General features: G+C 35.2%; 1 protein-coding gene across 1 annotated transcript in view; it reads right to left on the bottom strand.

Moving 5' to 3' along the window:
• Positions 1-6,733: 6,733 nt before the first annotated feature.
• Positions 6,734-25,659, bottom strand: part of INTS14 (integrator complex subunit 14) — a 32,880-nt gene continuing 13,954 nt past the window's right edge. Inside the window, exons 4-12 of the mRNA XM_053718536.1 lie at positions 24,856-25,011; positions 24,175-24,293; positions 22,971-23,113; positions 22,782-22,874; positions 21,733-21,877; positions 21,388-21,521; positions 20,981-21,099; positions 10,498-10,563; positions 6,734-7,786 (exon numbers count right to left, since the gene is read on the bottom strand). Of these exons, the coding sequence (XP_053574511.1) occupies positions 7,535-7,786; positions 10,498-10,563; positions 20,981-21,099; positions 21,388-21,521; positions 21,733-21,877; positions 22,782-22,874; positions 22,971-23,113; positions 24,175-24,293; positions 24,856-25,011 (1,227 nt within the window). The 3' untranslated portion in view covers positions 6,734-7,534. The remainder of the gene's footprint in view (positions 7,787-10,497; positions 10,564-20,980; positions 21,100-21,387; positions 21,522-21,732; positions 21,878-22,781; positions 22,875-22,970; positions 23,114-24,174; positions 24,294-24,855; positions 25,012-25,659) is intronic.

Below are 25,659 nucleotides of genomic sequence, written 5' to 3'. Positions count from 1 at the left end.
CTAGCAATAAACTAGCAACTTGGAAATGCTTTTCAAGTAATTTACAATAATATGAAAACGAACTGTGCCTATAAGAAGCACAGAAAAAATTATGACAGTTGAAAATAAATAAGTTATAGCATCAAATCTTTGTAAGAAATATACAATTTTAGCAAAGGATTGTCCCCATTAGCAAAGGATAACTAACCCTGGCAGCAGAAAAAATACACAAATAAACGTTTTTTATCACAGTCAACTACAATCTTCACAGCTCTGCTGTGAATGATTACCTCCCTCAAAAAAAGCTCTGGAGATCCCTGAGTTCTGTAGAGATGAACCGGATCATGCAGGAAGAAAATGAACCTCTGACTGAGTTTTTTGATGCGTAGTAAAAGCGCCAAAAATGGCCCCTCCCCCTCACACATAACAGTGAGAGAGATCAGTAAACTGCTTTAATTTAAGCAAAACTATTGCCAAGTGGAAAAAATAGTGCCCAAACATTTTTTCACCCAGTACCTCAGAGAAAAAAACGATTTTACATGCCAGCAAAAAAACGTTTAACCTCAAAAAATTAATTGTTATTTAAAACCTATTGCAAGTCCCTGCAAATTAGGTTAAGTCTATGCATACAGTATAAATCCAGTGAAGTACCATTCCCCAGAATACTGAAGTGTAAAATATACATACATGACAGCCTGATACCAGCTACATCTACTGCATTTAAGGCTGAGTTTACATTATAACGGTATGGCAGGATTTTCTCATCAATTCCATGTCAGAAAATAATAAACTGCTACATACCTCTTTGCAGATTAATCTGCCCGCTGTCCCCTGATCTGAAGTTTACCTCTCCTCAGATGGCCGAGAAACAGCAATATGATCTTAACTACTCCGGCTAAAATCATAGAAAAAACTCAGGTAGATTCTTCTTCAAATTCTACCAGAGAATGAATAACACACTCCGGTGCTATTATAAAATAACAAACTTTTGATTGAAGGTAATAAAACTAATTAAATCACCACAGTCCTCTCACACATCCTATCTATTCGTTGGGTGCAAGAGAATGACTGGGGGTGACGTAGGGGGGAGGAGCTATATAGCAGCTCTGCTGGGTGAATCCTCTTGCACTTCCTGTAGGGGAGGAGATAATATCCCAGAAGTAATGATGACCCGTGGACTGACCACACTTAACAGGAGAAAGAATATCTTCTTAAGAAATAAATTAAAAATTACCAAAATAAAAAAATCCTAACATTACATTAAAAAAAACTTAAAGGGACACTGAACCCAAAAATTTTCTCTCATGATTCAGATAGAGCATGCAATTTTAAGCCACTTAATAATTTATTCCTATTCTCAATTTTTCTTCGTTCTCTTGCTATCTTTATTTTAAAAAAAGACATCTAAGCTTTTTTTTTTATTATTCAGAACTCTGGACAGCACTTTTTTATTGGTGGTTGAGTTTATCCACCAATCGGCAAGAACAACCCAGGTTGATCACCAAAAATGGGCCGGCATCTAAACTTACTTTCTTGCATTTCAAATAAAGATACCAAGAGAATGAAGAAAATTTGATAATAGGAGTAAATTAGAAAGTTGCTTAAAATGTCATGCTCTATCTGAATCACAAAAGAAAAAATTTGGGTACAGTGTCCCTTTAAGATTAAAATACAAAATTTAATATATTAAAAAAATCTAAACTTACAGAAAAAGATAAACAAAATTATCCAAAATAAAAAAAAATTAAACCTCATTTAAAAGGGACAGTCAAGTCCCAAAAAACTTTCATGATTCAAATAGTGCATGTAATTTTAAACAACTTTCAAATTTACTTTTATCACCAATTTTGCTTTGTTCTCTTGGTATTCTTAGTTGAAAGCTAAATCTAGGAGGTTCATATGCTAATTTCTTAGACCTTAAGGCCGCCTCTAATCTATTTTGACAGTTTTTCACCACTAGAGGGCATTAGTTCTTGTGTTTCATATAGATAACATTGAGCTCATGCACCATGGAGACAGCACTGATTTTAGCCAATCAGTGCTGTCTCCATGGTACATGAGCTCAATGTTATCTATATGCAAGTCTGTCAAAAGAACTGAATTAAGGGGGCAGTCTGCTGAGGCTCAGATACAAGGTAATTACAGAGGTAAAACGTGTATAATTATAACTGTGTTGGTTATGCAAAACTGGGGAATTGGTAATTAAGGGATTGTCTATCTTTAAAACAACAATAATTCTAGTGTTGACTGTCCCTTTAATAAAAAAAAGCAAAAAGCCACCCCAAAATAAAAACACCCCTGATTCTAAGAATAATAATGCCCTGAAGAAATCAGCTTTTACATAAAAAAACTACCAATTAACACCTAACAGTAACCCCCCCCCTCCCTCAAATAAAAAAGACCTAACTCTAAAAAAATCTAATCTACCCATTGCCCCTAAAGGGGCATTTGTATAGGGCAATCGGCTCTTTTGCTGCCCATTAAAAAATAAAAAAGCCCTAATCTAAAAAAAAAAAAACACCCAAAAAAATGTATTCACTGTTCCTGAAGTCCGGACATCCATCTTCTTCCAGGCAGAGGAAAGTCTTCATCCAGGCATATCCATTTTGATTCATCGCGGGACCATCTTCTTGCCGGAGGTGCAGAGCGGTGGTCCTCAGCGGCAGCGGTCATCAGCGACCTGGAGGTCCTCTGCATGCGATCGTCCTCCGCACACTGAAGTTTGAATGCAAAATACCCCTTTGCAAACCTATTGGCTGAAATGTTCAAATCGGCTACTAGGATGAGAGCAACTGAATTTTATTAAGTTGCGATGTGGGGGGATGGCGGTTTAGGGGTTACACATTATTATTAGTTGCGATGTGGGGGGGTGGATTAGGGTTTTTGACATGTCGGGTTCATTTTTTGGGAGGCGGGTTAGACGTTTACGGGCTATTTTAAACTTTTTTTTGTTGTTTTTTCCTTAGGCGTCGGCAGATCATATACTGCGGTAAGTCACCGGCGACTCCAGAAATGTCTATTTCCGTACCTCGCCGGTTTATCTGACCGTATATGGGATTCTCCCGATGTGCGAAATGAACATTTACAGGCGGCATGGGTTTCAGCAGTTGCGCTGAAACCTACGGCATATAATGTAATTTCGCTCTGTATGTCCGCTGCTGTGACGTGTTAACGCTGCCCCCTTCTCTCGCAAAATAATGGCACGTCAATTACCCTGAGTGAGCGTGTTTAGATTATTTCAATGGCAGAGAGTGTATGAGCAGCGGTCTGATGGATTTTATGGATTAACCTCTTTTACGACTAATAAATAAACTAAATAAATAAAAATAAAAAAAGCTTTTTCTGGCCTTTTCTTACAAATTTTATTCATAGATATTTTAATACTTTACAAATGCAATCTTTATATTTTGACTGTTTTAAACAAAAAAGGCATTTATTAATGAACTTCACTTTTTACACTGAATAGTATTTGCTGATTATTAATTGTGGATCAATACAATATGATTTTGAATTAGTATTAAGCGTCATCTAGCTTGGTATAACTCAACCCACTAAATGCTTTTCCCTATAATTTTTATTTGCGAGTTAAAAGTTGTTACCAGTTCTAATTTTATATATTTAAAATCTTGAACATAGGTATTCTTCAATAGTTAACAACAGGTAGAAGCCCAAAAATAGTAGGTAAAAGGTGTCATGCCCAGGGTTGTTACCTATCAACGCTGCTTATTTTATTACATCTTTTTTTGGCACTGTGGTATTTCATCATATTTTGCCGCCTTTAATTCTTTGTGCATAGTTGTCTTAATTTTCCCACTACTGCGTCTATTTGGTTTGGTGTTTGTTGTAGTTTAAGTTGCTGACCATCCATTTGTTTCCCAATTTACCTGATATTTCCCTGACCTGTGCTTGTGTTTTGACTACTGTTTTTGATTCTCTGTTCCTGATTCTGCCAGATTGTTTTGACATGAGAACTATCGTTTATCAACTAAATCCCTTTAAAGGAACACTAAACCCAAACAAAATCTTTCATGATTCAGGTAGAGAATACAATTTTAAACAATGTTACAATTGACTTATATTATCCAATTTGCTTCATTTTTTAGATATCTTTTGTTGAAGAAATAGCAATGCACATGAGTGAACCAATAACATGAGGCATCTATGTGCAGCCACCAATCAGCAGCTACTGAGCCTATCTAGATATGCTTTTTCTGCAAAGAATATCAAGAGAATGAAGCAAATTAGATAATAGAAGTAAATTAGAAAGTTGTTTAAAATTGCATACTCTTTCCAAATCCTGAAAGAAAAAAATTGGGTTTAATGTCCCTTTAATTTCTGCTTGTGGGTCCCATACAGTGTATTGAGAAGGATAGACATTTGCTACTGACCTTGATATAAAGGAGGTTAATGGACTAACAATGGGACTTGGGACCTAGAGAAGTAGGTATATATGACGGCAGAGCCGGTCTGTGGTGAGCCTTCAGCAGAGGTCTAATATCTATAAATGTGTGAAGGCAGGTTGCTGGATCAGCTGATATGCTAGAAGGCAAGGATAGGATCACTGCAGAAAAAAAGTAGGAGGGATTAAAGGGACATGAAACCCAAAATGTTTATTTCATGATTCAGACAGAGAATACAATTATTATTTTTTTAAAGTTTCCAATGTACTTATCAAATTTGCTTCATTATGATATTCTTTGTTGAAGAGATATCTAGATAGGTAGTGTGCACATGTCTGGAGCACTACATGACAGGAATAGTGCTGCAATTGAATACTCTTGCTAATGGGATAACCTTGCCACATAGTGCTGCAGACACGTGCACACTCCTGAACTTACCTTTCTGCTTTACAACAAAGGATAACAAAACAAAGAAAATTTGATAATAGAAGTACATTATAAAGTTGTTTAAAATTGTATGCTCTGAAACAAGAAAGAAAATTTTTTGGTTTTATGTCCCCTTTAAGTATTATTAAACTTTCAGATAAGAGCAGTAGGCTGTGCTAGCAGAATAATAGTCAAATGACGGGTAGTGCAGGTAATAGCCGGCAAGACGGGGATTATGGGTAAAAGCGGCAGGTTTGGTTAATTTGTTCATGGCAGGTTGGGTTAGCAGAGTTTTGCTGGCAAGACATGATCTAAACCAGGCATCCTCAAACTTGGCCCTCCAGAGGTTTTGGAACTACATTTCCCATGACGCTCAGCTAGCTGAGCATCATGGGAAATGTAGTTCCAAAACCTCTAAACAGAGGCAAATAAACAATGCAGAGCACTAACCGTAACAAAACAATATCTAGGATGTCCCTGAGAAACTCTATAATAATAAGTGTGCTAAACGGTAGAAGGGTAGAGTGCACCCACATGATGTCTCTGTACAAGACACATGGCAGCACTGTGACATCAAGCTTTATGTTTTACTAATAGCCTAAGCATTTAAATCAAGAGGATTGCACAAGTTAACTATTTTCTTCCTTATTCTTCACTGTTTATTTGTAGTTTTTATTACATAAATGAAAAATATTTACATTAAAAATATTTTGTTTTATTAGAAAAAAAAGTTTCAAAAATAATTATAAAATGTACAAATCTGTAGATATCAATGTCAAAAACACAATCCCTTAGAAAAAGCTCATCAAATGATTAATGAACAAAAATCCCCATAGAAACTTTTTCTAAATAAAACCACTATCACAAAAAGTTAGGAATTCCTATCCCGAATGAGACTTTTTTTTTTAGGCCACTAGATTTTTCAGGTGAGAATTACCTGGACTGAGTACACAGGGGAAATAAAGAATTTAAAGGGACATTCATTTTTTTTATTAAATAAATGCTCAGCTAATAATACATTGCAGAGAGACTGTAAATGTGCGGGTTTGTTATGTCAGGTGCACTGAAGCAATCTGTAGAGCATGTAGCAGGGTCAGGTAAAACTGCAGCATACAATATGCACTCCAGTCAAACGCACAATGTTTAGAGGTAAAATCCATTCCCCCGCCACTTATTTTAGTTTAAGGGGACATAAACATCAAAATTAAAGGGACATGAAACCCAAAATTTGTTTCATGATTCAGATACATTATACAATTTTTAACAACTTTACAATTTACTTCTATTATCTAATTTGCTTTGTTCTTTTGGTATGTTTTGTTGAAAATGATACCTAGGTAGGCTTAGGAGCTAGCTGCCGATTGGTGGCTGCACATAAATGCCTGAAGTAATTGGCTTACCAATGTGTTCAGATAACTTCCAGTACTGCATTACTGCTCCTTCAATAAAGGATACCCAGAGAATAAAGCAAAAATAATAATAGAAGTAAATTGGAAAGTTTTTTAAAATTATAGGCTATCTGAAACATGAAAGAAAAAATGTGGGTTTTATGCCCCTTTAAAACTTTTATTGTTCATACAGAACATTTAACTTTAAGAGTATTTTCTATTTGCTTCTGTTGTCAAATGTACCTTTTCTCTCTCTGTATCCTTTGTTGAAAATCATACCTAGTTAGGAGCAGTAAATGGCTCAGCTAGGTCCCAGTATTTGAAGCCAATTTTAACCTCTACAAAGAGGTTAAACACATAGTTGAATGCAAGCAATAATAAAATAATCTAACACATTACAGAATATTCTTTTTGCACCTTTAAAATTTTATGAAGACTTAATTTTGAATTTAAAGGAACATTAAAGTCAAATTTAAACTTTCATGATTCGAACAGAGCAGGCAATTTTAAACAACTTTCCAATTTACTTCTGTTATCAAATTTGCTTTGTTCTCTTGGTATCTTTTATTGAGAGTAACAATAGGTAGGCCCAGCAGTGTGCAAGTGTCTCTAGTACTCTGGCAGCAGTGTTTGCAACATTATTGGTAGCTGTGTTATGCAATGTTGCAAACACTGCAGCCATAGAGTACTAAAGACACAAGCACACTCTGAAATGAAAGATACCAAGAGAACAAAGAAAATTTTATAATAGAAGTAAAATGGAAAGTTGTTTAAAACTGCATGCTCTATCAGAATTATGAATGTTTAATTTTGACTTTACTGTCCCTTTAATATCCCTTTTCATTTGTGAAAACATGTCGTCTTCACCTTAGTACTGTATATAAACCACATAGGTGCAATACTTGCGTGGAAAAAGAAGAAACAAGAGCAAGTATATAAGAATCATACATTAATAACTCATTTGTAACTTGAGTCAGTCCCTCTTCAATACAGAAGTGACACAGTGAAGCCACCATATGTCAAACAGTTTTCATGTCATCGTGTTTCCATGCACTGTCCCAGTCTTATTACACCTTGTACCAAGATTCTTGACCGGCACCAACAAATATTTACAGTTCCAAGGTCAGCATTCAATGTTTGTATTTGAACTGCAATATCTTCTGCAGGAGACGTGATCCAGCCTGTAGCAATGTCATGTTTGATATTGTATTCTGTGCTTTTAGCTTGACAAGCAATAAGACTAAGGAGACGTGTGAGATGTTCTTTGTCCAAGAGCCCTACATCCCATTCAAAAGTAGTTGTTATATGGTACCAAACTCTTAATAAGAACTCAAAGCAATTTCACATTCTGTCTGAACCTCGACCAGAGAAATCCGTCTGCAATGGGACAATGTTATGATCATAAGCAGAATGGTCGGAGTTTCCTGTGCTTGCGAGCTTGAGTTGCGCTGCAGCATGTGACAACTGGAAGGCAGCATCAGGATGTGCGGTGTCCGGTAAGAGAGTGCACTCTCTCTCCAGCATATCAGACACGCCTTTTAATAAGTCCAGGAAACCAAAGGCTAAAGCTGCTTTTCGCAATCGATTCAGTTCCTGAGGAACATATCAGAAGTTAGTCAAGGAACAGAACATAGAGGAAAACATATTTCATTTGCAAAAAGTGAGACCAGGTGTATTCAAGTCACACAAATAGGTTGTGCTTTATAGTAACCAGTGTATCATGGGTGTACTAGCATATGTTCATCTATACTCATACCAATATGTGCAAATGTAGAAAGCAAAAAATTATGTAGATTGATTTTAACTCAAAGCTGCTACGATTGACTTAGCATAAAAGTTGTATCTCAAATGCAGCTTTTATCTCCCTAACAGACCCGATTATAAGAATTTTTCAATCTGAGTTTAGGTAAATCAGTCACAGTGAATGGGAATATTGTATTCATGGATGGCTTGCTGCAATATTACATTACAAATATCATGCACACACAAGAATATGACAGGAATGTACCGAGTAAGGAGGTAAATATCTAAACTCACAAACTCACTGCTATAGGAGCACAATAGTGCATTTGAAACATGTTTAAAATAACTTTTGAAATAAACAAAAACTTGTGACTGCTTCAGTAATTACATACACACAACCTGCTGATGCAGTAGACAGGATGCACGCAGATTTTCTACTCTGAGTAAAGTAATCAGTAGTCAAATGTGCATGCGTGTGTATATTTACCAGTGTTTCCAATCATGACTTATGTCCCTTTAAATGGATGGTTAGGTGCATACTCCTTGGATTTATGTCTAGTATACTCTAGACTCAGCTAAAAGTATTGTTTCATATAATTCACTGTTGTAATACACAGCTAACAAAGCTTCTTTTAGTCATACACATTTAAAAATATTCTGCTTTATATACTGCATTCACTTGTTTAACCCAAAATTGTTCTTTCAGGATTCAGATAGAGCATACAATTTTATTCAGTTTTCCAATTTAATTCTATTATCAAATTTGCTTCATACTCTCTGTATCCTTTGTTGAAGGAACAACTGTTGGGAGCTAGCTGAACACATCTGGTGAGCCATACATGTGTAGCCACCAATCACCAGCTAGCTCCCAGTAGTGCATTGCTGATCCTGAGTCTACCTAGTATGCTTTTAAACTACGATAGCAAAAGAACAAAGCGAATGTATGTTCTATATGAATAACCAAAATAACATTTGTTTTATTTCCCTTTAATAATAATTTTAACATCTAAGCTCTGGGCCTACACATTTTCAATATAAACAGCTTTATGGTATCAGCTATTTCTTATTCATTTGTAATAATTTTGAGTTTAACTAAAGAATATCCTATCGTGTTTTAGTGGGCAATTTTTTTCAATTTTTTTTTATATAAATTAATCAATTTGTAAGTTGGTTTATGACTAACATACATTCACATATAAATACTTTGTGGTTCTTCTCTTTAAAACCCTGTATACAAACACATATGTACTAAGTATGAAACGTTTTCCTTCTGTATTTTTACAAATAATTAATAAAACTAAAATGATTATATAGCAAATTAGGACCTGTGTGGTAATCCTTAGTGTACGGTAGTCTACTCCAATCGTTCCCCAACCTACTATTTATTACCCTTGGCATAATTCTGAAATGTATGCCAAACTCAGTTTCATTAGATCTGACACCTCAATAACCCATCTGATATGACAAAATGATACAATTTACTTATAAGCTGATGCACGTTACACATTTCTATAAAACAGGAGCAGTGGAATAGTTAGAATACTGTACCACAGAGGGTTAACAGCCTTTTCATCTCAAGGACAATTTTTTTATTTTATTTATTTGTTAGGTCAGAGAAGAAACGCTAGAAATTCTGTTGGATAGTTAGGGAATATCCAACCTAAGTTCCCAGAATTCACACTGCAGCCCCCCTACTTTTTTCTAATCGAGCTCCATTTCTTATCTGGGCCTGTAGGTGTATGTAGGGTTGTGATATTTATCTTACTGCAAGTCATTTTAGTATGGTGTCACAATGTGTGCATATCTAGAAATATATTCATTTGATTACCACAATGAAGAATGAACGAGATAGTTGCAAACGCACACCGGCATTTAAGAAGTAGAAGGCCAGATAAACTGGATAGCTGAAATGTGGCCCATGGGAATTAAAGGGATAGTGTAGTCAAAATTAAACTTTCATGATGCAGATAGGAGCAGCAACTTTACTCCTATATTTTTCTTCGTTCTCTTGGTATCTTTATTTAAAAAAGCAAGAATGTAAGCTTAGGGGCCGGACAGTTTTTGGTTCATCACCTGGATAGCTCTTGCTGACTGGTGGTTACATTTAGCCGGCGCTACCCAGGTGCTGAACCCAAAATTGGTTGGATTCTAAGCTTACATTCTTGCTTTTATAAATAAAGATACCAAGAGAACAAAGAAAAATTGATAATAGGAGTAAATTAGAAAGTTGCTTAAAATTGCCTGCTCTATCTGAATCATGAAAGTTTAATTTTTACTAGACTATCTCTTTAAGTTGGACACCCCACAGTAGACAGTTATGCTTTTACAATTAATGTTTATTTACTAATAAAGTCACTAAGGAGGAAACACTGTTTCTGTCTATGTAACTTCTAATTGCTTCATACTTTAAGAACTTTCACAATTGATAGCTGTTTTCCTGTCCCTCTTACATTTCTCTCCCTATATAATGTCCCCGGGAAATATCAACCCTAAACAGAATGACAAACTTTCCACTTCTGGTAGGGAAAATATCAGTTTTGGAAGCTATACTAACAACTTACCTTGTAGAAGGTCTGAGTTTTTTCTGGGAGTTTCCTTGCATTCCTCAAAATCTTCTGCACATCCGTCTAAAAGAAATGAAAATTCTTACTTAAAATAATTTGAAACCTTTCCATATTAGTTTTTACTGTAATGAAGAACAAAAAAACAGGGAAAGATACTTCCCATAAAAGAATATCCTACTTGCACGAATTCAGCATATAATACATAGAGTATATGAGTACAACAATACTAACAGTTTTACCAAGTACTACACATTTGTTGATCTATGTTTTTAACCTAATAACCAGTCATAGAAAAGAGACTACTAAGTAATCAACTAGTTTTAATATTTGTTTATTGTGGTTAAAAGGGACAGTCTACACCTTAGTCATCTTAAAGTTTTACCTTAGATTAAGCTGCAAATAGCCTCCTGCACGCCTTTCTATATCATGCAGCAGGAATGGTAAAAAAAGTTATTTTAAAATGAATATTGTTTCTGGCCACTTTGAAATGGCTGCCAAGCTCCGCCCACTGATGACATTGCAATCTTGGCTGCATATGGAGTCCAATCACTAGCTGGATTTAACAGATTAATGCTATTCAGCAGAGTGCCTAGATGCAGCCCAGATTGTGATGTCATCAGTGGGTGGGGCTTGGCAGAAATTTAAAAAGTGGCCAGAAACAATCATTTTAAAATAACTTTTTTTACTGTTACTGCTGCATGATACAGAAAGGGGTGCAGGACGCTATTTGCAGCTTAAACTAAGATAAGACTTTAAGATGACTAAGATGTAGACTGTCCCTTTTACTAAAGCTTAAAGGGACATGGAAGTCAAAATTAAACTTTGATTCTGATAAAGTATGCAGTTTTAAATATGCAATTTTCAACAACCTCTCAGTATTGCAAATAGAGTATTCTTTAATAGAAAGCAGAACTGGTGCAACAATTTCTGTCCACCCAGATGAAGTTTCATTACCTTACTCTAACTGCTTCTTAATAGAATGTTAGACATGTGATCATTTAGCAAGCTGTTGCACATTTTATAAAGAATACAGATTATTATTACTACACTTAAACTGTGAATGTTAATCTGCTTGTTCACAATTTTGTTTTTTTGAATTTGGTAATATATAATACTCACTACTATTTCCTAGCATACCCTATTTAGCATATGAATTTAACATAATTAAATCCCATGATATAGGAGAAATACAGTGTATAAAAATACAAGGTAACTGAGGTTGTTTTATTTTAGACATGTGCGTTTCGTTTCGTTCCAAATTCAAATTCGGACGATTTTGTCAAATTCGGAGATTCGGATCGATTAGAATTTCCGAATTACCGTAGCACCGAATCTAACGAATAAATCCGAATTAGTTTGGATTTATTCGTAACATTCGTATGGCCATGGACTAATCACAATTACACTAGTATTGTACTGTATATTAGGTTATATCACTCTGCTATGGGTTACACCTAATATTACAGTACATAATACTAGTCTAATACACAGCACATCCCACCTAACACATACCGAACTTCCGAATTTACGAACCGAATACATCCGAATTTATTCAAATCTGAATGAATCCGAAACGAATGCATTCGAATGTATCCGAATTGATCCGAAACCGAAATTCGAAAACATCCGAATCGATCCAAAACTAACCAAATTTTTTCGCCACGCACAAGTCTATTTTATTTCCCTTAGTCTGTACTAAAATAAGCTTTTGGCTTCCTCCTGACCTCAGTTAGTATATCCTGCTACCTGGATGCAAATATAAACAGGAAGTTCTTTCCTGTCCCAGGTAACCTAGTGATCACAAAAAAACTAATACCTATTTTCTTAAAGGGACACTGAACCTAAATTTTTTCTTTTGTGATTCAGATAGAGCATGCAATTTTAAGCAACTTTCTAATTTACTCCTATTATCAATTTTTCTTCGTTCTCTTGCTATCTTTATTTGAAAAAGGTGTATACGCTTTTTTGGGGTTCAGTACTCTGGACAGCACTTTTTTATTGGTAGATGAATTTATCCACCAATCAGCAAGGACAACCCAGGTTGTTCACCAAAAATGGGCCGGCATCTAAACTTACATTCTTGCATTTCAAATAAAGGTACCAAGAGAATGAAGAAAATGTGATAATAGGAGTAAATTAGAAAGTTGCTAAAAATTTCATGCTCTATCTGAATCACGAAAGAAAAAATTTGGGTTCAGTGTCCCTTTAATGATCACCACAACCCTCATGTTGACGTTAGGGCTCATAGATTCATGTATCTGAACTAATAACACATTTAAAAGAAACAACATAAATAGATGAACTGGCGAGTGTGAAAATAGATAGTATTTTGTGACGTGATTTATGGTGCAACTTTTATGTTTGGTGTTTTTATTTATTTAAATTAATATCTTCTGCTACACTGGTTGAGTTTGGGACACGTGTATGATCTTGCATATATGGTCAAAATGGGTTTAACAACCCCTGCGGGAAATTAGAATTTAATGTAATTTTAAATGCATCTGCTATGTTATGTTTAGATACTTTAGACCATTTACTGCATAACATGATTTGTGAGTGTACCTAAAAAAACATAATTTATGTAAGAACTTACCTGATAAATTAATTTCTTTCATATTAGCAAGAGTCCATGAGCTAGTGACGTATGGGATATACATTCCTACCAGGAGGGGCAAAGTTTCCCAAACCTTAAATGCCTATAAATACACCCCTCACCACACCCACAATTCAGTTTAACGAATAGCCAAGAAGTGGGGTGATAAAGGAGCGAAAGCATCAAAAAATAAGGAATTGGAATAATTGTGCTTTATACAAAAAATTCATAACCACCACAAGAAAAGGGTGGGCCTCATGGACTCTTGCTAATATGAAAGAAATGAATTTATCAGGTAAGTTCTTACATAAATTATCTTTTCTTTCATGTAATTAGCAAGAGTCCATGAGCTAGTGACGTATGGGATAATGACTACCCAAGATGTGGATCTTCCACGCAAGAGTCACTAGAGAGGGAGGGATAAAATAAAGACAGCCAATTCCGCTGAAAATAATCCACACCCAAAATAAAGATTAAATCTTATAATGAAAAAAAATGAAATTATAAGCAGAAGAATCAAACTGAAAACAGCTGCCTGAAGTACTTTTCTACCAAAAACTGCTTCAGAAGAAGAAAACACATCAAAATGGTAGAATTTAGTAAAAGTATGCAAAGAAGACCAAGTTGCTGCTTTGCAAATCTGAACAACCGAAGCTTCATTCCTAAACGCCCAGGAAGTAGAAACTGACCTAGTAGAATGAGCTGTAATCCTTTGAGGCGGAGTTATACCTGACTCGACATAAGCATGATGAATTAAAGATATCAACCAAGATGCCAAAGAAATGGCAGAGGCCTTCTGACCTTTCCTAGAACCGGAAAAGATAACAAATAGACTAGAAGTCTTCCGGAAATTCTTAGTAGCTTCAACATAATATTTCAAAGCTCTAACTACAACCAAAGAATGCAAAGATCTCTCCTTAGAATTCTTAGGATTAGGACACAATGAAGGAACCACAATTTCTCTACTAATCTTGTTAGAATTCACAACCTTAGGTAAAAATTTAAAAGAAGTTCGCAACACCGTCTTATCCTGATGAAAAATCAGAAAAGGAGACTCACAAGAGCGAGCAGATAATTCAGAAACTCTTCTAGCAGAAGAGATGGCCAAAGAAACAAAACTTTCCAAGAAAGTAATTTAATGTCCAGTGAATGCATAGGTTCAAATGGAGGAGCTTGAAGAGCCCCCAGAACCAAATTCAAACTCCAAGGAGGAGAAATTGACTGAATAACAGGTTTTATACGAACCAAAGTTTGTACAAAACAATGAATATCAGGAAAATTAGCAATCTTTCTGTGAAAAAGAACAGAAAGAGCAGAGATTTGTCCTTTCAAGGAACTTGCAGACAAACCTTATCCAAACCATCCTGAAGAAACTGTAAAATTCTCGGTATTCTAAAAGAATGCCAGGAAAAAAGATGAGAAAAACACCAAGAAATGTAAGTCTTCCAGACTCGATAATATATCTTCCTAGATACAGATTTACGAGCCTGTAACATAATATTAATCACAGAGTCAGAGAAACCTCTTTGACTAAGAATCAAGCGTTCAATCTCCATACCTTCAAATTTAAGGATTTGAGAACCTGAAGGAAAAAAGGACCTTGTGACAGAAGGTCTGGTCTTAACGGAAGAGTGCACGGTTGGTAAGAGGCCATCCGGACAAGATCCGCATACCAAAAACCTGTGAGGCCATGCTGGAGCCACCAGCAGAACAAACGAGCATACCTTCAGAATCTTGGAGATTACTCTTGGAATAAGAACTAGAGGCGGAAAGATATAGGCAGGATGATACTTCCAAGGAAGTGACAATGCATCCACTGCTTCTGCCTGAGGATCCCTGGATCTGAACAGATACCTGGGAAGTTTCTTGTTTAGATGAGAAGCCATCAGATCTATTTCTGAAATTCCCCACATTTGAACAATCTGAAGAAATACCTCTGGGTGAAGAGACCATTTGCCCGGATGTAACGTTTGGCGACTGAGATAATCCGCTTCCCAATTGTCTATACCTGGGATATGAACTGCAGAAATTAGACAGGAGCTGGATTCCGCCCAAACAAGTATTCGAGATACTTCTTTCATAGCCAGAGGACTGTGAGTCCCTCCTTGATGATAGATATATGCCACAGTTGTGACATTGTCTGTCTAAAAACAAATGAACGATTCTCTCTTTAGAAGAGGCCATGACTGAAGAGCTCTGAAAATTGCACGGAGTTCCAAAATATTGATTGGTAATCTCACCTCCTGAGATCCCCAAACCCCTTGTGCTGTCAGAGACCCCCAAACAGCTCCCCAACCTGTCAGACTTGCATCTGTTGAAATCACAGTCCAGGTTGGAAGAACAAAAGAAGCCCCCTGAACTAAACGATGGTGATCTGTCCACCACGTCAGAGAGTGTCGAACAATCGGTTTTAAAGATATTAATTGAGATATCTTTGTATAATCCCTGCACCACTGATTCAGCATACAGAGCTGAAGAGGTCGCATGTGAAAACGAGCAAAGGTTTCGATAAGCTGAAAACAATTTCAGACGCCTCTTGTCCGTCAGAGACAGAATCAAGAACACTGAATCTATCAGGAAACCTAAAAAGGTTACCCTTGTCTGAGGAATCAAACTTTTTGGTAAATTGATCCTCCAACTATGTTCTTGAAGAAACAACACTTATAAAAGACTGGAAAGGTTCTTTCTAGTGAAAATGAGCAAAGGGAATTGAATCCAATGCTGTGGCCATAAGACCTAAAACTTCTTTGCATATATAGCAACTGAAGGAAATAAAAGAGACTAGAGGTACCGATAGACAGAACCCAATAACATTATCCCTTGTCTAATAGAGACAAGGACAGCGACACAAACTATCTGGAAACCTAAAAAAGGTGACCCTTGTGTGAGGAATCAAGAGCTTTTGAAACTCTAACTATGTCCTGAAGAGTAAGTGAATCATATGTGATTCCGCATCGTCAGAAAATAATCTGAATGAAAACAGAAAAATGAAAATATGCATTTATTGTATCTAATGAAAACAAATAATGCTATCAATGACCATAAAAAGGCAAAATAGTTTGAATAAAACTCCAAAACCCGGTTCCTCAAAAGGAACTGGAAGAAATACCCCAGAAGATTCCAGGTCTGAGCAGCGTTTGAACCCCATGGGTGCCTAGCCATGCTTCAACAGTACCCAAAATATATAGGACAGAAACACAGTTAAAGAAAGTGTTAGCCTTACTGGAATAAAATCAAAGAAATTTGGACAAAATAAATTTCAAAGAAGCCTTAACCTGCCCCTTACCAGCCAAGCTGGAATACGGCACGTACATCGCAAAATTAGGGAGCTGATTTCGAACTCCAATTATAGACATGTTACTTGGGAAAGAACTCAGGAATTCGTTCCTTAATAAGAACAACCAAACCAGTATAAGCTTAAAGTTTTAGTCTTAGAACTCAACCTTGAAGCCCAGAGTAACAGTTAAGAATTGAATCCAATTATAAAACAAATAATTGATTATCTTAGAACAAAAGAAATATGGATTTTTTTTATTTTTTTTAAAAAATCACAAAATTCTTCTAGCTAAAAAAGCTAAAGACATAGATTAACCCTCATTTGCGAAAATATTCAATAAAATGAAGACACAAATGAAATTATTAGCATGATAGTCCAGTTTAAAGGACCAGCCAATACAGTGGACTTGCATAATCAATAAATGCAAAACAACAAGACAAATGCAACAGCACCTAGTCTAGTAAATGTTGTCTCTTTAACAATGCTAAAATAAATCATAATCTGATACTTGATCTTAAAGTAAACAGAGAAAATGAAGCAATTGCAATATCCAAATAAATCACAGGACCAAAAAAAGTACCTGAAACTAAATAATTTTCCATAAATAAGATACAACTATCTAAAGGAAAATAAATACTATTTTGCTATAGAAAGAATAGCATAATTAGTAGAAGTAAAGAACGCCCCAATAAATTGGAGAACCCTCCAAATTGAGTTAACTGCTGGCAAAGAATATAGTTTAAAACCTTTGAAGAAGGAATAAAAGAAAATTCTCAGCCTATTCCATTCCCTAGTATGGGAAATTGGAAAGAAAACCTCTGAAAACACAGAAGAAATAAATAGGCAGAAATAATGTCAGCTAGTCTTAAAGAACTAGTTACCTTAATATCCAAAATAATCAACACCTTTTCAACAAAGAACAAATGTACTTTAATAATAGAAAAATAATAAAAAAGTAGATTTGTTAGTGTCAATATCTGATGAAGAAAATTTCTGAAAGAGAAAAAAACATCATCAGAGAAGGATAAATCAGTATGTTGTTGGTCATTTGAAACTTCAATAATTTAAAAAAGAAGTGAAAAAGACCTAAAAATTTTATTAGAAGGCACGAAGTCAGACAAAGCCTTTAACATAGAATCTGAAAAATATTTCTTATAAGTCTTTTAAATATTTCTTGTAAGAAAAGAAAATATATAAAGCATAAATACTAATGGATTCCGCATGTAAAAGTATAACATAATAACTTATTACAAACCATAGCTAAAGATAAACATTTATAACATTTAAAATAAATGAACTTAGCTTTGGTAGAACTGAAACTCAGTTAAGCGTTTTTCCAGAAGTGGCTTCTGATTCAGAGTCCATCTGAGACATCTTGCAATATGTAATAGAAAAAAACAACATATAAAGCAAAATTGATCAAATTCCTTAAATGACAGTTTCAGGAATGGGGAAAAAAATGCCAATGAACAAGCTTCTAGCAACCAGAAGCAATAAAAAATGAGACTTAAATATTGTGGAGACAACAATGACGCTCAAATTTTTTTAGCGCCAAAAAAGCCGCCCACATTATTTGGCGCCGAAATGCTTTTGGCGCCAAAAAGTCCGGTAACGCCGACATTTTTTGGCGCAAAAACGTCAAAAAAATGACACGACTTCCGGCGACACGTATGACGCCGGAAATGACAAGAAAAATTTTGCGCCAAGAAAGTCCGCGCCAAGAATGACGCAATAAAATGAAGCATTTTCAGCCCCCGCGAGCCTAACAGCCCACAGGAAAAAAAGTCAAATTTTAAGGTAAGAAAAAATTGATTTATTCATATGCATTATCCCAAATATGAAACTGACTGTCTGAAAATAAGGAACGTTGAACATCCTGAATCAAGGCAAATAAATGTTTAAACACATATATTTAGAACTTTATATAAAAGTGCCCAACCATAGCTTAGAGTGTCACAGAAAATAAGACTTACTTACCCCAGGACACTCATCTACATGTAGTAGAAAGCCAAACCAGTACTGAAACGAGAATCAGTAGAGGTAATGGTATATATAAGAGTATATCGTCGATCTGAAAAGGGAGGTAAGAGATGAATCTCTACGACCGATAACAGAGAACCTATGAAATAGACCCCGTAGAAGGAGATCATTGAATTCAAATAGGCAATACTCTCTTCACATCCCTCTGACATTCACTGCACGCTGAGAGGAAAACCGGGCTCCAACCTGCTGCGGAGCGCATATCAACGAAGAATCTAGCACAAACTTACTTCACCACCTCCACAGGAGGCAAAGTTTGTAAAACTGAATTGTGGGTGTGGTGAGGGGTGTATTTATAGGCATTTAAGGTTTGGGAAACTTTGCCCCTCCTGGTAGGAATGTATATCCCATACGTCACTAGCTCATGGACTCTTGCTAATTACATGAAAGAAAACAACAACACACGGTTAAATATAAATGCAATCAGAACCAAACAATTAAAATCAGCTCTAGCATATTTAGTGTGAAATGGCTCAGTTCTGAAAGGTTTAAACATCTCTGGGATATAAGAATCAAGTGTGTATGTTACAAAATGGTATGTTCCTTCAAGAATAATTTCTGTGTCTCTTCTAATGTACAATATCAGAATTGAACTACTTGTTAACAGGGATGTCTAAATGCTTTGACTCATATGCTTTAAATACTGTGCCAAACAGAATAAATTAATATGCAAAATCAAATAAATGACAATTTTGGCCCCAATATGCTTTAATCCTTAAAGGGCCACTAAACCCAAAATCTTTCTTTCATGATTCAGATAGAGAATAGAAATTTAGACAACATTACAATTTACTTCCATTATTTATTTTGCTTCATTTTTGAAATATCCTTAGTTGAAGAAAAAGCAATGCACATGGTGAGCCAATCACACGAGGCTTCTATGTGCAGCAACCAATCAGCAGCTAGTGAGCATATCTAGATATGCTTTTCATCAAAGAATATCAAGAGAATAAAACAAATTAGATAATATAAGTAAATTAGAAAGATGTTTAAAATTGCATTCTCTTTTTAAATCATAAAAGAAAAAATGTGGGTGGCATGTCCCTTTAAGCTATTATTTTGCACTTATTTAAACTGTAGTCAAAGAGAAAGTTGTAGAATTCATTAATGGTTCTGTCTCCAAGAAGTTTCTGCCTTGGAGAATACAATGCATTGATAAGATTACTTTTATATGTAGTTATGAACAAGGGTAATCAACATTACAACACACACAATGTAGTTTTCATATAGAAATATAGGACTACATTACAAGTGGAGCGCAAGTGATAGCTTGGGGTGCATTTTCTTGCACTTGGACCCATGCTATGAATAGTGCATAATCTGATATTACAAGTGGAAGGTAAAAAATAGTTTACCAGAGAATCTTAACATGGCCAATATTTATTAAAGGGAAAGTCAATCCTAGCATTTCTGAAACCCTAGGATTGACTATTGAAACAAATAAAGGGGACTTTCATTTATGAAGTATAACATATTTCATGCAGTAAGCTCCTTTATTTGTTTCAAGTGATCACCGTTCTTAGCTGCTCAGGCAGGCCACGGCAGAAATTTATTTTGCTAAGAAGTGACGTTTTCACCTCTTGAAAGTAGCGTGCGGGAAATCCGTCTCCCATGGGCGCCAAGCCAGATTTCCCGCACAGCTATTGGCTAAGAGGTGAAAATATCTGCAGTGGGCTTTATTTAGCAGCTGAGAACGGCGATCCCTTGAAACAAATAAAAGGAGCTTTCTGCATGAAGTATGTTATACGTCATGAATGAAAGTCCACTTTGTTTCAATAGTCAATCCTAGCGTTTCAAAAACTTTCACTTTAAGCATGCTCTATACTTTTACAGGATAGCAAAGTAAATTTTATTAGCGCTCAAATTACAAGTGCTGTGCATGAGCACAAGGCAAAATAGCGCTGCATTATTTTGGCCTCTGGTAGACCTGGCATAAAGTGTTAACACTTGACAATATGTATAACAAAATACATGAAAATATTTTAAAATAGAATATTTCAGTTATATTTATGCATATTAATTGAAAAATAATAATGTTTTAATGACAAGGTGCTGGACTGGGAAAGGCTCAGATGTGTATACGTATGTGTGTATGCATGTGTGTGTATACATATGTGCAGTGTTTTAACAACTTCAATTCAAAACCATAGTATATAACTAAGTTACTTGAGCTGAGGTTTAGCGCACCATTGGATTAGAGCTTGCGTGATAGCCGGCATGAGTTTCAGCACCCCCACCCCATAGAATTCTATTATGCAAGTGATTTAGCACACTCATGCCGATATACATGTTATCTCACTTTAGACTTTCGCTCGGGCTATAAAAAAATAAAATAATTTATACTTGTAATATAAGTGTGAAAATAAAGGTGCTGCTGATTTAACTCAAGCGATATTAGTGCACTAATATAGCACTAACATTTTTGGGCTCCACTTGTAATCTAGTCCATAGTGTATTATGGTAGCTGATTAATACTGAATACTACAGCTTAGGTAATACTGTGAATAAACTGCTCAACAAGAGGAAGCAACATACTTGAAATATTCTGCAGTAATCTGTAAAATAGGTACCTGTAGTCCGCTGGGTTTGATCCACACGGTCACATTCTGAGCATAGCTTCTTTTTGCTTTAGGTTGTAGGGGAAATGGACTTTTGTTATCTTCTTCCCCATATGGATTCTCCTTGGCATCTTTTAAGAAAAAATATAAACAATATAATTTACACTAAATTAAACACATTTTAAATTTACATTTTTCCTATATTTTACCATTCATATGTAAGCTGGTCTTCTAAAAGGATACCTGGTGTATAGTTTATACTACAGATAACAGCAGATTTTTTAGAATTGACATATTTTTTTGTCTAGTTTTACATAAATGTTATTTTACTAAAGCTTGTTTAAGATTCACAAAAAACAAACAAACAGACCTTCACAAGTAAAGTATGGTACATCCAATAAGCTTGCAGGCTCATTTACCTGATATTGGCCCCAACTGCAATGTCTTTCCCAACCAGGGTAAGGGCTCAGGCCCAGGTTCAAACAGAGACATCATCAAGTTGGACTTCTTCTTGCTATCTGCTTGAGAGTAGAGCATACCATGCCAGTCTGAGCTATAGAGGTGGACAAAGGCAAAGAGAAAGAAGTTTAAATTGTTTGATTGCCATTAAAATGTGTATAATGTAAAATTAGACATATATTATTGCAATGGATCAAGAATCAGGATCATTGGTTGAAACAATGTTCTCATTTCATTCTAAGACATTCAGCATTGCATTCCCTTGCTGTTCACGTTGTAAAATACATGAAGCCAAATATTCTCACCCCAACTGGACTAACGCAATCATTCCCTCCACCTTCAGGCTGCCATGGAGAAGAACGCAGAAGTTTGGAATTTTTCCTGCAATCTGATTTGCTGAATTTTCATCCTCAATGTCATCTGTGAGACCAGTTCCAATATCATCCCCCTCTGTACAAAACAAAACAGGTAGAAAGTGTTTTACCTGTTGCTATGTAGAGGCATGCTGAGAGACAGGACAGCAATCCACACATGCCTTGAGAAATAGATATCTCTGGTTTATTATTAAATAGTTTTAATCATTAACTTAAGAGATATTTAACAGTGGTCCTTTAGTGAAAACAAATATGTCAATTAAACATAAATTTAAATAGATTGTGTAAATAAAAAAAACAGCTAACAACTTATGTGCTTTCTGGCAATATAAACACTTAGAAATTTTCAGTGTAGCCACTGCCGGCAGCTAGAGAAGGGAGCAGACATGTTGGCAACTTAGATTGCATTCGCTCTGTTTTGAGCATGGGCAAATCTTTTTTTTTTATCTAGTATTCACTTAATTCTAAACCAGCTCATGTTACGCTAGAAGTTTTATAAAATCAAGCAATAGATACCTACACACAGAGACCCCAGCCTCCTTGTAGGGCTCTGATAGGAAATAATGGACACTGCACAAATGAGGTTTAAAAAATAAGAGGTAAAATCCATTTTAAATGATGAACACTATATGTTGCAATGATTTATATTAAGTATAAGTTGCTGCTTTCTGTTATGACAATGAAACAGACTGTTTCATATCCTTTTTAAAGATGTATGAATTAGACAATTCTTTAACTTGGTGTATACACTTTGACTAGCCTCCAAATTTCTGGTAAAAGTGCAATAAATTCAGACAAAAAAGTGGGTATGACATGAAAGTAGGTCTTGTTACTCAAAGGTGAGAACAGTTTTACAGTTGTAAAATATTGTTCAGCGCTGTGGAGCATACTGGCATTTTGCAAATAAATGATTATAAAAAATAACATGACATTTTAGAATTCACTTGCAATTCTATCAATTTGATCTCAACTTTAATTACCTTTGTTTAGAGCAATGGGCAAGACCAAGTGACGTGATAAAACAGGGGGGCTAGAAATATCTGCAATATCAATAAATCCCACAACTTCCAGGTCTAGGATAGAAAAGAAAAAAATATATATCTTAACAGGCATAAGATATAGAAACTAGAGCTTGTGCACTTGTCGGGATAGTGATTCATCACAATTACCTGTGTTAATATTTTTGGGGATAGGATCTATCTCCTCATCTATAATAAAAGATTCTGGCCTTGGAAAAACCTGGACATCTGATGAAAGGTTCCCACACTTAAGAATTGCATGAAACGGAGTGTATCCAACATCGATCAGCTTTCTACAAGGCAAGCAGGTAACAAATAAATGTAAAATAAATATATAAAATATAAGAGTGATTAATTATAAGGTGTCCAATTAGCATAAAAAATTTGAAATCAAAATAATCACAAATAGACAAATTAGGATTAAAACTTTTAACATTCAAATGCTATTTATATTTTTAGAATTTTTAGTTGTAAAGAAGAGCAATCATTTACTTTGCTTCACTAGTAAAAGATTTAATAAGCTAAGAGAGTAGCCATTAAAGGGATAGTCTAGTCATAATTCAAGTTTCAGGATTCAGGTAGAGAATGCAATTTTAAGCAACTTTCTAATTTACTCCTATTATCTTTTTTGTACTCTTGGTATCTTTCTTTGAAAAAGCAAGAATGTAAGCTTAAGAGCCGGACATTTTTGGTTTAGCACCTGGGTAGCGCTTGCTTATTGGTGTCTAAATGTAGCCACCAATCAGCAAGCACTACCCAGGTCCTGAACCAAAAATGGTCCGGCTCCTAAGCTTACATAAACATAAAGATACCAGGAGAATGAAGAAAAATTGATGATAGGAGTAAATTAGAAAGTTGCTAATCATTCCATGCTCTATCTGAATCATGAAAGTTTAATTTTGACTAGACTACCCCTTTAATAGTAAGTCAAAAAAGAGAAAAGTCATTGAGAAACTAAATGCGTATTGCTACTTATATTGCCGGATGCTTAGACCTTGGAACAGTTTTCCTTTTAGTTAGCTTTCAAACATATCACCGTTATATCACTTTTGGAATTAATATTTTTTGGTGGGAAAAGTAATATGCGGTCTTCTAATCACCTGGCTAACACTGTTCCAACTTTTTACTACTCAGTGTATACACCTCATTTAGTAAGATTTTATACATATATGGTTGAAGAAACTTTGATTTAATTTTACTAGTAAAATGTAGAACCTGGGAATAAAAAAGCAAAGTATAAATATAACTCAGGAACATTTTTGTTATTAACCATCAGACTGTCAGGTTTACCACTAAACAAAATCTTCGTATTAGTTTGAGAAACCATCACTCTGTTATGCAGTTATATACTGACCCGAACATAGACTGAACATTCTTCAGACACAAAGGCCCATCAATAGTAAAGATCTGGCCCTCTCCATTGTTCAAGTCAATTAACCGTTCAAGACAGTCCAATGAATCTGAACTCTGCAGCTGGGGATGAGGGAGAAAGATGCAAATGCGTTAACTTTTCAGAAGGATAAACTAACAAATAAACATAATGGTTAGCAACGTCACACAAAATTGACAGTGTGTTAGGTACATTTTATTAATTCAATTCATATTATCTTATTACAAAATATTTCCTTATCCCCAATTACAATCTATAAGAAGGAAAGGTTTATGCATGCTTATTTTATTTACAAATATGATTTTACATTATTTCATGCTTGTTGTTTGTCGAATAATAATTGTTGATTTACACTTATGCTTGACAACCTTGTTTTATGGTTTCAGTATGGGTTTGTAGATAGATATGCAGTGACTGTATATCTTATTATAGCTCTTCTGTTAGCATTATGTTTACCTAATCATTTACAATAAATATTTTGCCTTTATAAGGTTTGGGTTTTGTTGCATGTTGTCTCCAATACTGCGCATTACAAAGGAGCTTGGTCTATATAGAGTACCATGATAGGTTTATACTACAATTGTTTGGGTACCATTACACATTATTTATTTTGTTAGGACTATAACTCTGACAGAAGCTTCTCACCTCTTCCAGATTTGCCATGCACATTATGTACAACTTGGAGGGAAAAGGAAAGGGCAGAGGAAAGCGATTATTTTCACTTCGCTGATTCAAAGTTGCTAGTGAGTGGTGTAAAGACCCTTTTCCAATACCAAGGCAACCATCTGTAACCAGTACAACCTAATCAAGAAGTAGAAAGTGAGCAAGAAACAAGAATAGTGTGCAGTTTTATACAGAAGATATTTTGCAGAATATATTGACATGTAAAACAAGCATCCTAATATGATTATATAAACAATCTAGCTCTGTATTTTGCATGTATATAATAATATTCCCTTCACTATTAAAACTGCAGAGATTTGTTTTTCCCCTTTGTAAAACATTGCATTAATTTCCTCTGAACTCAAAGCTCATACCATTGACCTATCATGACTCAGTGAAATGAGGATCTATAATCAAAATAAAAGCTCTCTGGAAAACTCCTAACCTCTCTAAAAACAAAAACAACTATACCTTATCACTGTACATTGAAGTATGTAGTCTCTGCTACTAGAACATCCTACACTTGTATGAGGATGACTAAGATTATCCTCTCATGGTCCCTGATTCTAAAAAGATCCCTGGCTGGTGAGATTCTATAAGAATGCTCGCCAGCCCTTCTACTTCCCTGGTGGAATGATATAAAAACGTTTAACCCTGATAACAGGGTGTCTCGCTAAGGGGCGTATACTGCATTTTCGTATGGGAAGGAGATGCATACATTATAAAAGTGCACAATAAAATTAGTTATTTTAAAATCTTACAAAACTAATAATTGAACTACCGGTA

The sequence above is a fragment of the Bombina bombina genome, chromosome 6, assembly GCF_027579735.1.
Source record: "Bombina bombina isolate aBomBom1 chromosome 6, aBomBom1.pri, whole genome shotgun sequence".
Lineage (NCBI taxonomy): Eukaryota > Metazoa > Chordata > Amphibia > Anura > Bombinatoridae > Bombina > Bombina bombina.
Note: the sequence above shows the minus strand (reverse complement) of the source record. Positions and strands in the feature narration are given on the sequence as shown.